This window comes from Pseudoliparis swirei, chromosome 24 (assembly GCF_029220125.1).
Source record: "Pseudoliparis swirei isolate HS2019 ecotype Mariana Trench chromosome 24, NWPU_hadal_v1, whole genome shotgun sequence".
Classification (NCBI taxonomy): Eukaryota; Metazoa; Chordata; class Actinopteri; order Perciformes; family Liparidae; genus Pseudoliparis; species Pseudoliparis swirei.
The window spans coordinates 23,918,568-23,931,693 of NC_079411.1; the positions used below are offsets into that span (position 1 = coordinate 23,918,568).

At 39.1% G+C, this 13,126-nt stretch overlaps 1 protein-coding gene across 10 annotated transcripts in view; it reads right to left on the reverse strand.

Annotated features, from left to right (window-relative positions):
• The window catches only part of micu3a (mitochondrial calcium uptake family, member 3a), a 30,786-nt gene that overhangs the window by 5,543 nt on the left and 12,117 nt on the right, over window positions 1-13,126 (reverse strand). For 5 of the 10 annotated variants that reach the window (XM_056409732.1, XM_056409728.1, XM_056409737.1 and 2 more), the window contains 6 exons: window positions 12,605-12,687; window positions 11,471-11,542; window positions 10,188-10,229; window positions 7,682-7,777; window positions 2,345-2,439; window positions 2,030-2,201 (listed from right to left, as the gene is read on the reverse strand). In XM_056409732.1, the coding sequence (XP_056265707.1) occupies window positions 2,030-2,201; window positions 2,345-2,439; window positions 7,682-7,777; window positions 10,188-10,229; window positions 11,471-11,542; window positions 12,605-12,687 (560 nt within the window). Of the gene's footprint in view, window positions 1-916; window positions 1,324-2,029; window positions 2,202-2,344; window positions 2,440-7,681; window positions 7,778-10,187; window positions 10,230-11,470; window positions 11,543-12,604; window positions 12,688-13,126 lie in introns of those variants that run through there. The other 5 variants (XM_056409731.1, XM_056409735.1, XM_056409733.1 and 2 more) reach the window with 3 other exon arrangements.

The following is a 13,126-nucleotide window of genomic DNA, read 5'->3' on the forward strand; positions in this document are numbered from 1 at the left end:
TTAATGACGGACAGAATTGTGTGTGCATGATATGGACAGTCTCAAACCTTCTTGCAGTGTTTAATAACCCAATTGCATACATTAATAGTGCTGAAGTCATTCAACAAGTAGCCGTAACCAGCCCATGCTCTCTGCTATGAATTAAGATCCAACTGATAACAGTTTGATTACTAACGTTATACATAAATTTTTTTTTTAAACAATACATGAATTGAAAAATAAGGAAATGCAGTTTGATTACTAACGTTATACATATTTATTTTTTTTAAACAATACATGAATTGAAAAATAAGGAAATGCAGTCTTTGCAGGTTGACATAAAAATATGCAGATTGAAACAGATACAAACTAGAATGGGCACTCGGTAGAGCGCATACCTTCGCATATCACAAGATTGGGCATTGAATTATGAACATTTTGGCATTAGTTGCATGCCAATTGGACAGAAATGTATCGTGTTATGGTAAAAAAAAGAGTTTGACCTTTCCATGACCTTGACCTTGACCTTTGACCCGATTGATCCCAAAATCTAATCAAATGGTCCCCGGATAATAACCAATCATCCCACCAAATTTCATGCGATTCAAGAACATGTTGACCTGTTCATGACCTTTGACCTTGACCTTTGACCCGATCGATCCCAAAATCTAGTCAATTGGTCCCCGGATAATAAACAATCATCCTACCAAATTTCATGCGATTCGGTTCAATACTTTTTCAGTTCTGCGAAAGATTTTGACCTGTTCATGACCTTTGACCTTTGACCCGATCGATCCCAAAATGTAATCAACTGGTCCCCGGATAATAAACAATCATCCCACCAAATTTCATGCGATTCGGTTCAATACTTTGTGAGTTCTGCGAAAGATTTTGACCTGTTCATGACCTTTGACCTTTGACCCGATCGATCCCAAAATCTAATCAACTGGTCCCCGGATAATAAACAATCATCCCACCAAATTTCATGCGATTCGGTTCAATACTTTTTGAGTTCTGCGAAAGATTTTGACCTGTTCATGACCTTTGACCTTTGACCCGATCGATCCCAAAATCTAATCAACTGGTCCCCGGATAATAAACAATCATCCCACCAAATTTCATGCGATTCGGTTCAATACTTTTTGAGTTTTGCGAATAACACGCATACAAATAAATAAATAAATAAATAAATAAATACACGGCGATCAAAACATAACCTTCCGGCATTTTCAATGCGAAGGTAATAATGAGTTAGTTGTGTAAAAAAAGAAATAACTAAAGAGCAGATTAGAGTGACAGATTGTAACTGCAGGTTGATTGTATGAAGCCGAGACCAACCTCCTGCTTCTTCCACAGCATGACAAGGAAAGAAGGAAGGGACAAAAATAGAATTTGGTTGCATAAGGACGACATGCCAATGTGTAAATAAATATATACATAGGTAGATAAGACATTCACATGTCGCTGGAAGTGCAGTCAAGTGTGTGTGTGTGTGTGTGTGTGTGTGTGTGTGTGTGTGTGTGTGTGTGTGTGTGTGTGTGTGTGTGTGTGTGTGTGTGTGTGTGTGTGTGTGTGTGTGTGTGTGTGTGTGTGTGTGTGTGTGTGTGTGTGGGTCGCGTGAGGCAGTGAAGCGCCAAAGTGTGGAGAGCCACAACAGCTTCAGGCGTAGATAATGGTGGGAAATTACGGAGGCTCTAGATGGCTGGAGGGCGGGAGCACCCATAAAGCAGGGAGAAGAAATTAAGGTAAATGATTAGGAAAGACAAATTAGTATTTTGACTGGAAACTAATTATCACTTTGACATCCTTAAGGGGACCATTGATTCCCAAAATGCACTTAAGGTGCGATGGATGGTTTCCATTGTGATCATAAACATTTGAAAAAACGAAAGCAAACATTACAGTGTTAATGTACCTAACGTTATCCAAACAGGAATGATTTCAAATTATGCAGAAACATCCACACACGAATAGTCAACAGGAACTCAAGTTAAGATCTATTAATTTGTCTGCCTTTGTCTCCCATTAAAGAACATCATTAGTACCGTACCTTCTCATCAGGTATACAATGGCGGACATTCTCCAGGTAGGCGCTGATGTTTTCCACATTGGTGAAGCGAAGCAGGATTTTGGCAAAGTCTACTTCACTAATCGTGGTCATCCCTTTAGAGAAGGTCAGAAACTCAATTTCTAACACCTCGGTTTGAAGGTTATCCATAAACCTGAAAAAACATCAAGGGAAAGGAGAAGAAATACATTTTACTCAACACTTTATCAAAAGGTAACTTACTATGTTGTGATTTTATTAACATTGATGACAGCATCGGCATGTATTTCATGCTGTCCACTGAATATTGTTATGTACCTGTAGAAGTCATCAAACGTCAGCTCTGCCTTCCCTTTCTTCCCAAAGAAATGGACCAACAGGGTTGTGTCAATCGTGATACTCTCATCCGCTCGCTATAAATTATCATGAGAAGGAATAGCAAAAGAGAGAGGATCAATAAGTGACTAATCCATAAACACCAAGTGTGATCTAAGGAGAAGCAGTGGGCGGGACGAGTCCATCATCAATCCAACATGGCAATTGCGGTCCCAGGCTAGCAGGAAGCAGGTTTCTGCTGCAGAACGTGCGTCAGAGGAGCAACAACACAATGTCAGTCAAACAGATCAGCTCAGACAAACAGTCAGCGGCTATCACAACATCAAACATACCAGTCTAGGCAGCAACAATGTTTAGGCTTAACCTCTGAAATGGGATGGGTATCACTTTGATGAACAACAGGCGGGTTCAGCTCCTTAAACATGGTGGACAAGTGTCACTGTCAAAGTACAATAAAGTATAGAAAATAGTCGTTCAAATGGGAAAAATCAATGTTTATGTCCATTTTAATTCGAAGATTCCTGATAGTCTTTATCATTTGTTTTTTTTAAAGCAAAGTGTGGAAACAAAATGAGAGGTATCCAGTTATTTTGCTCATGCTGCCTAGACTGCCATAGCAGCATGAAACACAGACCACTACTGGTCTGGTGAAGACACAAGAAGTGCTCAGGAAGCAAAAAAAGATACAGAGACACTAGGAAAAAAAAGGATCGTGCAAATGTTCAACCAAGCAGGGGGAGTGTAGTCGACAGAGAGAAACAGAGAAGAGGCAAAGAACACATGTGGAAGACAGACAAACACATAACACTCAGCTGCCGAACTTACAGATACAACACAGTCTACGCATCCTATGCAGACATAAGATTGGCTGGAAGCTCATGCCTCATGTAAAGAGGAAGAGCATTTATGCCATTTCCATCATCAACATAATTATCATCATCACTGCCACGATGCCATTCGTGGTTCTACCTTAAGTGTAAAATCCTAAAATCCGAAGTGGGACAAGAGGAAAATGTCAAACAAGATGACAGTTTTACAAAAAGCAAACTGCACATATTCACATCTTTCACAGATGTTGTTGGTTGTGACAGAAAAAATGTGTGTTCATTCTTTCAGAAATTAGCTGACGTGCAGGGATAATGATGAAGAGAAAACATATGGTTTAGTGTTAAAGTTACGTTCCAAAAATAAGCTTAGAAGAAATCAGGAGAATGTTTTACTTTTATTATGGTGACACTGGCTGTGTTAAGCTGCCAAAACCTCTAAAATGTAAAGTATTTAACAGATCAGTTCTTCCTCTTTTTTGTCTTGGGACCCTTAAGAATGATATTCACACAACTTGAGATCGCTCATCAGAGGTTACATATTTCTATTCCTTATGAGGGATGTGTCCTAACAATGATATAAAAACAATCTAATGGGAAGAGAAATGTTTTTCTTCTTCTTTCTTAACTTGTTGATCATATTTTTCCAGGTGATGAACTGCTGGGATAGATAATTAGTAAACTGATAACCTCACTGGCAAAATTATGTAAACAGTCAGAGCAGTTAGCCAGATCACAGTATGGGTCTCAGTTTTGGGTACTTTTGGCCACCAAATGGCACCAGTAATTCTCAACAGAATATTATATTATTATATTAATACAGTAACCAACTTAAAAAACAAAAAGCCTTGTGGAAAATCCAATTCTATTTGATACAGAATGCTAACTCCCTGGATAAAAATGTCTTCTGGGAAACCACCCTGTTTTAGGACAAACACTGTGACGATCTGATTTGCATTGCAGTCTGGTCTTTGATTGAGGATGACTTCCTTTAAATGAACACAGACCAACTGAAACAGTTACAGACGTATCATTTCAGTGTCTTGTTTCCGGTGTCTCACTTATTTGAGGATCTTTTCATTAGGCCTCTGATTACGGACAAACAGGACAAAAATATTTTATCGTACTCTTTTATCTTTCATCTGACACATTGCTGATGTCTCTATGACACATGAGCTGTTCATACATCGAGACAGCATCCAGGTGGTGTTCCCTGCCTCACTTCCCTCCTCTCAACATACACCCCCCCTCTCTTTTCTTTCCATAATCATAAAACAGTTTGTTTTCAGTGATAAAAGACAAACTTCTGCTCATCACTTGTCCGTCTTTTGTGAACGGATACATGTGATAAAGGCATTGCTAATGAATCTATTATTGTCTAATCGCTGTTGCAGTGACTTAGTTATCCACAAGAGGTTTAATGAAGGGTAACTCCAGTTGTTCAGGTGATTTAAGATTACATGGGTTCACGTAGTCGTGCATTTTATCAGTAGTGTTTGATTTCAGTTAAATTGAGCGAACCAGAGGTCGTCATCTACATGCTACATGCAACTGTTTTGTTCCCCTTATTGCTGCAAAGCTGCATTAAACGATTATTAAATCTTTCTGCCATTTGATTGCAGCAGAACAAGCCAGTAACACCACATTGACATATTATCATAAAGTTGTCATGGAGAACTGGAGTTAGTGTGTCTAAACGCCAATATTCACTCTCCCTTGAGCCCCGTTTTGTTCCCAGAAATTTGTGAGGGAAACGTGCGTCACTTTAGCTGGTAAATGCTCCACTATGTTCACCAGCGAGTCGCTGTGCCTGCTGTTTGGTCCCTGGCAGGTAGAGCACAGTCGCTTCATCTGAGCTTTTTCACTGGAAACAGCTGCCCGCAGCTGCTGTAAGCAAGGCTGATGAGATCAAAACGGTAACGCTGTGGACCTTTAAACCAAAACAATGAGCTGAATGGAGTTAAAGCACTTATAGAGCGGTGGGAAACTGCAGAGTCGAGTGGCAAATCTCTGGGTTCATCCCTAAAAGCTTCCCAGGCGAAATTTCTCTCTCACTGAAAAGAATTTGTGAAATGTTTGCCATATTTTAGAATTGTTTTTTAAAAACTTTGGTAAAAACGAACGTCAGCCTAACCTGGAATAAGACGTAATGACGAACGGATCATAACAAGCGTATCATTCCTGGAAGTTTGGCAGCACTGGTGTGAGCTCATCGTCCCCATGAAGACGTAATGGTTACCCCGCCCACAAGGCACGAGCCAACACCTGGTGTATGCATGTGTCTCTTTGCCCATCTGTGTGAGTGTGAGCTTCAACAGGCTTTGATCATAAAGCTGAAGGTAAAAACAGTAATTACTGATGTAAACACTAAACAGCCTCCTTATCTGTGAGTAATATACCTTGGAGGAAGAGCTCATTGTCGGACTTTAGTTCAGTCAGTCAGACTTTGCAAGGTGAAAAAACCGCAATATGTTCCTCTTTCTCCCTGCGAAGCCTTTTTTATTTTTATTTCACACCTTGTTTCTTTCTCTTTCTTTCCTCCGCCCATCACTTCTTTCCCTCTTATCCTGCTCTTATTTCCTTTCTCCTCATACCTGACAAAAATAGAGGTGATTCGCTCTTTCCCTCCCTCCCTCCCTCCCTCCCTCTCAGCCTGTCAGTCAGCCCCTCCTTCTCCAGACAAAAGCAAAGAGGTATAATGGTGACTAATCTGTTGAGTAAACACATTTTTCTTTAAATACAACCTGCTTCTTTCTTTTCCCCTAAATGCGTTTCCCAAACTTCTTCTCCCCCCCAAACCACTTTGTTCCTCAACATTTGTTCTCTCCGCTGACCTGTGTCATCTTCTTTGAGCCTCTCTCACCTGTTTGTTGTCTCTCTGATTGTATCTCTTCCTTTTTTTTTCTCCCCCCTCAGGTTTTCAAACTTATCTGATCTTTGTTTGAAATTATTTTTTCACAATTATAATGTCTTCTTCCTTCCTAATGTATCCCTTTCTTTCTCACGTTTTGATTAATGTTTATTATCTGTTGTAATCTCTCAAACTTGTGATGTCACTGTTTGTCTTCCGATTAGTTTCTTCCTCCCATCCTCGCCCCTCTGTCTGATTTTGTCTGTTCTGTCCATCTGACGTTCCAGAAGATGAAAGGCTGCTCGGTGTAAATACAAGGTCAGTCCCATTATGCTCCACTGTCATTATCTCCACCTCAGCTTCCGCTGCCACTTCAGCACATAGCCTGTCATTAGTCACGTAGCTTGCTAGCGCTATTAGCTAGTAATCATTACGAGCAGCTTGACTTTGTATTGGTCATATCGGAGAAACAATTTACGTTGTACATGAACATGGAAAAATGTAAGAGTCGATCCTACAGAGATCCGCGCATCGCTGTCGACTCTTAGTCCTGTTTTTCTATTAATTCTGTCCAAATACACAACTACTATACTCAAAATGACTCCTATTAAAGTTAACTGTGTGGTGCTATAATGATCAGGGGCTGTATATATGTGCTTGGCAAGCAGCTATGCCATTATTACACCAGGTGCATTAAACATGTTGAGGTGTAAAGTGAGAATGCTTTGACACTAGCCACAACAGCGCACAGCTAACAAGACACGGATACACATACAAAAGCATAACAAAGAAACTAAATGAGAGAAGGCAGGTGAGAAACAGAACAGGTTATCAGAATACGCACATTACAGTATGTGTCATTTACAAGTATTGGATCAATACCGTCACACCAATAAAGTGGATTTAATTATTTAGAAATAAGAATCAACTAAAAGAAAAATAAACAAATTATAAGTATTAGTTGATCAGGAGTAACCGAGTGACACAATGAAATGGGGAAGACTCTATGTTATCTCAAGAATAATTGTTTTTGACCATAATTTTCTTTCAGTTTTATAATAGATAAAGTAGATGAATGTTTTGTGTTCAGTGCTTTCAGAGCTCATCCAAACAGAAATGATCCCACATGGAGAAAGAGGATGGAGGAACGACAGTAGTTTCTAGATACTACTCAGGTTTGTAAAACGGTGCGATGGCAGATGATCATACAAATATATATATTCTTATATATATTTATACAAATTAATGTTTGGGAAAGAAAAGAAGAAAGAAAGATGAAAAGGGCCAGGCTATGAACATATAATAGATAGTATCAAGCCAAACCAGAAGTAAAGTGTTAGTGTTAGTTTTGGTTTCTTATTTTCTTTGAGCCATGACAACAATTTAAAAATATATATATATTTTTTTGTCCACATTAATTTCAGTAAAGTAGTATGATTACTGCAAAAGTCAAAGGTCAGGGACTTCAACGATTTTATTTTGAAACCTTTCTGGTCTTATTCTGGCCAGGCTTGATGTGTCTACATTATTCTGGTTCTACAGGGCTTGTTGGAGGAGTAACATTTACTACAGGAAACTGAAGAGGAAGAGTAAAGGAGGAAGAAAAGAGGGATGTAGGGACAGAGGACAGATGGATCTGTGTACCTCCGCCAGGTCAGAAAAGAGGACTTGACTGGCGCTTCGCCGCAGAACGTCCCAGTAACTCCGCGCCACAAACTCCTGACTGTCTTTTTTTAGCACCTGTAGGAGCGGTCAAGCAGGACCAAGGTCAGTTCACCTCCAACTCCACCACTTCAGGAAGTAAACTTCAGCTTCCAATATTCACCTCATCAAATCTCAAAATACAAAAACAGATTTGTGAAGGTGACTTCCTGAAGATTTTTTTAAATCACTACATTACATATATAGTACAAATACCGCATATTCAGTCACATTCAGCATTATTAAATAGTACGTAGTAATACATGATCAAGATATATCTGATCTGGTATCTGGATTTATTGAAGTGCATATTGTGGTTTTATGGTTTGAACAAAATAACAAACTACAGGCACTGTCAATTATTTCGTAACGCTACATTGATTAAATGTGTATTATAAAATGGCTAGTACAACAGGGGAGGAAGAAAGACAATCTAAATGTTTAGAATTAATGTTCTGCCATCGTTTCAATTTACTGTACTAAAATCTATTTATAATGTTTGATCCAACTATTTAAAACATTAGTGTCAAATGAAGCTTGAATGAAGGGTCAGATTTAGACTAACACCCTCAGTTATTTAGGAGCGGTCTGCTGTTAGACCATTAAATCTAAATGACTTAAACTACTATTCGTTACTTTGCCTTTGTGTTGAATCAAAAAAACATAAGCCAACTAAGTTTTCCGATATAACATAATATATTATATATATTAATGAAAGTGAACCGGCTGAACATATCGCTGTCACGCTGCTTCTGTTCAGAAAGTGTCCGGCCTTTATGAAAGACACCCACGCTGCTGGGCTCCTGACCACCCACCTCGCCTGTCTCTCCAGGGAGACGCAGCAGCAGCCATTTTAAAAGGACCCTGCACCGCTCCTAACATCACAGTGACAATGAAGCTATCCATCACAACACTGACAGGATGAGGAGTGTGTGTGTGTGTGTGTGTGTGATATATAGAGAAAGAAAGAACGCTCATAGTCCTTATAGAGACTGTTGGATGGGAGCCTGCAGACATTGCACAGTAAACATCACCCTGAAGTTTTTTGCTGCATAGTATTCCCTCTACATTAGTAAATATGCATGACCACTTAGGTCGGGAAACCTACTACATAGAAATATAATACATTTGCGTATTTCAGTGTCCAAATTCCACTATTATCATTGAATTGATCTTGGTTTCCAGCTTGATTGCCATGTTTCTACAGTAGCCGAGAATAGCCAATCCAAACACGCTCAAAATAGGGCCATTCTCCTTTGTTTGGCACATGGGAGAAGTTTCAGTTGGTTGTAATCTGCCACCTCGCCGCTAGATGGCGCCAAATATGGCACACCTTGAATACAAATGTTAAGACTCTGGATGCCATACAAATGTTACCAGTTTGCTTTCTTTATGTATGCGAGAATGTGCACGGACAATACGAGGAACATTCTGTCTGTAGACAAGACCTCCCGCTAAATACAAATATTCTGCTCTCTCTCTGTGCATTAACAAAAACCCCAACAGGAACACACACACACACTGCCAAACAAATGGAGAATGTTTGATTGTGTTTAGAGCTTTAGAGTGCCTCAAGTCATTCTAAATCACATCACTCTCTTTTAGTATGAGTTCATCTCTCCTGACCCCTTAAATCTATTACTCCTCTGCTGCCATCCTTCTCTCCATTCATCCCACCCTCTGCCGTCCTCCATCGATCAATCACCCAGCTGACCTGACAGATGGACAACCTGTCTTCAAGGAAGTCTCTCTTTCTATTCCGCTTATTCTTTCTATCTATGCATCCTCTAAAAGAGTCTTCAGTGTATGTTTTACGCACGACAAAGGATCATGTGGACTGGGTCAGGGTTAAGGCTTTTTCAAAGCCCAGGTCAGGACACAATAGTAGCTGACAGAGGCATTAAACAGAACCCTAAGTATCCTAATATAATTGACATTTACATCGCAATGAGGAAAATATTTCCAAAAACGCTAAATCATAATAGATGATTATCCAGATACCCAGCAGCTATTGAAACTGATGTTGGATTGAGTGATTAATTTGGGGAATCTGTCAGTGACATGAACGTCTAATAATTCCCCCATACATCGCTGTATCAATTTATATACCATACGACTTTTGAAAAAACAACAACAATGATGACAGGTCAATCGACTCCAGAGATTAGAGACGGTTCTAAATATTCTACAATATTGTTCATAAAATATCTGTCTAGTATAAATTCTCAGCCTTTTTTCACCATTGTGCTTAAGTTCCCATTGTGGTTTTATTATAAACTTACAAAATTGTCAACTAAACTGCTTTCTTTTTTAGAAAGGAAACCATTTAGCATGTATTCTGACTGAAACAGCTAGCTCTCTATTCCTCTGTTCCTCCGTCCATCAAATTGTTTAACCATCTAAAGATGAGCAGAAAGAAGACAACGGGTTTGCGGTTTTGGATACATACGCTGTTCATGGGGGCAACCTGATATCCATAGAGCTGCATACTCTAACACACAGAGAGAGAGACACACGTGGAAGAGGAGGACAGAGCATGCAGTCACAGAGGAGGAGGGAGGAAGAGAGAAGGTAAAAGACATGTTAGTACATGCAGAGAGGCCGTGGATACACTCTGCAGAGGGACAAGTCCATTTCAACACATCTGTGATCACGTTTTACAACAACACTCACTTTGCTTTACAACACTGTGCCCTGCACTTCCCTCAGGTGGCTTGTGAAACTGTATGTGTGTGAGGGAAAGTGTCTCATTCTTCTTCTTGCAGATTTATCTTCCCTTTATTTGAAATGTACTTGATAAATGTTATTGGTATGACTTCTTGTGAGCTCAAAGCTTAACCACGGCAGATCTAGAAGACACACTATTCTTAAATGGCTAATTAATAACTGAGAATTCCAAAAAACACAGCCCATAATGGCTTTTAAAAATACAAAGTAAAACAATTATATATATATATATACCCATATTCATAATTTATATTAACAGATAACACAAAACTAAACTCCCTGACATTTGTTTAACCAAGATTGTGACCAATCAGCCACCTGTGATGGCATCGCTGTTTGTAAATTACCACAAACAAATCTTTGGCACTGACATGTCTTGATATTAACTGAGTCATATGGCAGTATGTAAAAAGATATTATTCACCAATTCTTCTTTCGGGATTTATTCCAGCAGGCTTTTAAACATACTTCACAGTTAACCAATACGCCGGCAGATATAAACATAAAAAGCATAATTCAGTGTAGTAAAGCAACGTGACCTGTGTTGATCCAAGATTTAAGTCCCAAAAGTGAAACTATTATTTTGTTCACTTTTATGATTATTTTTGTATCCAATCAAACATATAGACAATAAAAACAGAAGAGATACCACGTTGTCAAACACTATTTATTTCAGGCAGCATGCATTCAAACATGAAGGGTGTAGCTAACTGTAATACCTGTATAAATACAGATGACAATTAACTTGGGATGATGGGGTCAGTGTCATTTTCAATACATCCAAATGGAAAGTTTGACATAGCGTTCATGTTGCATCTTCAGTGCTGTTGGATGTATTGAAATGACATTTTAAAAGGGAAGTAACTTTAAAGAGAAGTTTACTTTTTATTGTTGTTATAACCTCCAGGACATGTTGGATCTTTTTGTTTCAAGTTCACCCCACTGATGATAGCAGCATTACTGAAGTCCAGATACACTGTCCTCCTGAGTTTACAACGTTCTTACCAACTGTGCCGACTTCTCAACATCTCCTTTCCTCCCTCTCTTCTCATTCTTCTTCCGGAAGATCTCCTGAAGCTGTAATGTCAGAGAGAATGAGGGTCTTCTTGACGATTCAAAGACAGATTCAAAGTCCTGTATGAAGCTCAAATGTGCACAAACATTTAGTGAGTTCACAAAGTAGTCCACCTCTGCAGCATGTGTCTAAGATGTCACTCAAGCATTGGTCTTAAGACAACATGATTAAGAGAGTGTTGGTAAGAATGTAGCTCAATGCTGAATCACATCTAGCTGAAAACTGCAGCTGTAAGTATTACTAGATGTTCTTAATTTGGAGAGAAAGTGGTGTTTTTTTTGTATTTCGCTTTCAATGTACTGGCCCAGGAAAGCATATCGTTTGCAGTTGTAAAAGTCTATTTTCATTTAATTGTATTATTAATTTGAATAAATAATGACAGTTGTTACCTACAGCACTAAACCAAACACTGCAGTATGATTTATAAATGCATATCTCCAGGAAAGAGGTGTGATTGCAAAAGTGCCTGACGTTGTTCATTTGAGGTTTATTTAAATTAATATACCCTTTATTTGACTAAATTCAAAGTCTTAGCTTTGCCAAACCCTCAATCTGGCAAATATGTTTTCCGGTCCGGCACCTGCCCACTCTGTCAGGATCATCAACCATGACCTCCCACTCCTGCTTATATACCATCCCACTCCCACCGGTCCCCACAGGGGTTCTGATCACTTCCTGCCTGCAGCAGTGTTTTTATTAGAAAATCTGTTGGTCCCATCCCACAGCGGAAAGTAAGACACATGTAGCCCTCATATATTTTAATCTAAAGAAATGCTATTACAGTTAGGCGACTCAAAAAAATGTATACAGTATCTCAGACAAAGGGAACTGAAAATCAGCTTTTAAATGCTTTACATGTAACAGAAGGCAGCTTCAGATGAAGTCAGGTGGGATCGAAGGTACATTCAAACACAAATCCCTGTTGCACTGACATTCACTTCACACTTATTCTCGATATTTTTAATATCCTAAGCTTGTCTTTTTGCCATGGGAGCGAAACGTGATGTTAATAATAACAAATCAATTCAGTGATGGGATGGATTTTCTCTCTGTCAGAGACTCACCACCAAGAACTCCCTCTTGTCCACCATCTGGTTGCCGTCTGCATCAAACATATTGAAAGCAATCTTGAAGCCAGCATGGGGTTCTGGAGAAAAAGAGAGGAGAGCACAGAGGGTGAGTGTGTGCATGTGTGTGTAATGCAATTCTAAACCCAGAAATGGCATGGGAAGAATGGCATATAGGCTAGACAGCAGGGAGATGAGGCGGGTGGTTGAATCTATATGGACAATGAGCTACGCTTGCATTTTTATATACCACCCAACCTGTTTTTTTTTATAGATCAGGTATAGCTAGCAAAATAAAGGTTGGATCAATTAATGTATTTATACTCTAAATACAACAATGCATTTTTGCTGATGTACTGATTTCTACTTGCTGGTCCTTCAACCTAAGCAAGAAAGTCTAAGATACCATGTATTTTGATTTGATTTCGTTCTTGATACTAAAGCAGGTACAAAGCACACATGACTGGTTTGAATCAATAACAGTTATTATAATTACTTGTGAGAAAATAAACCAATATT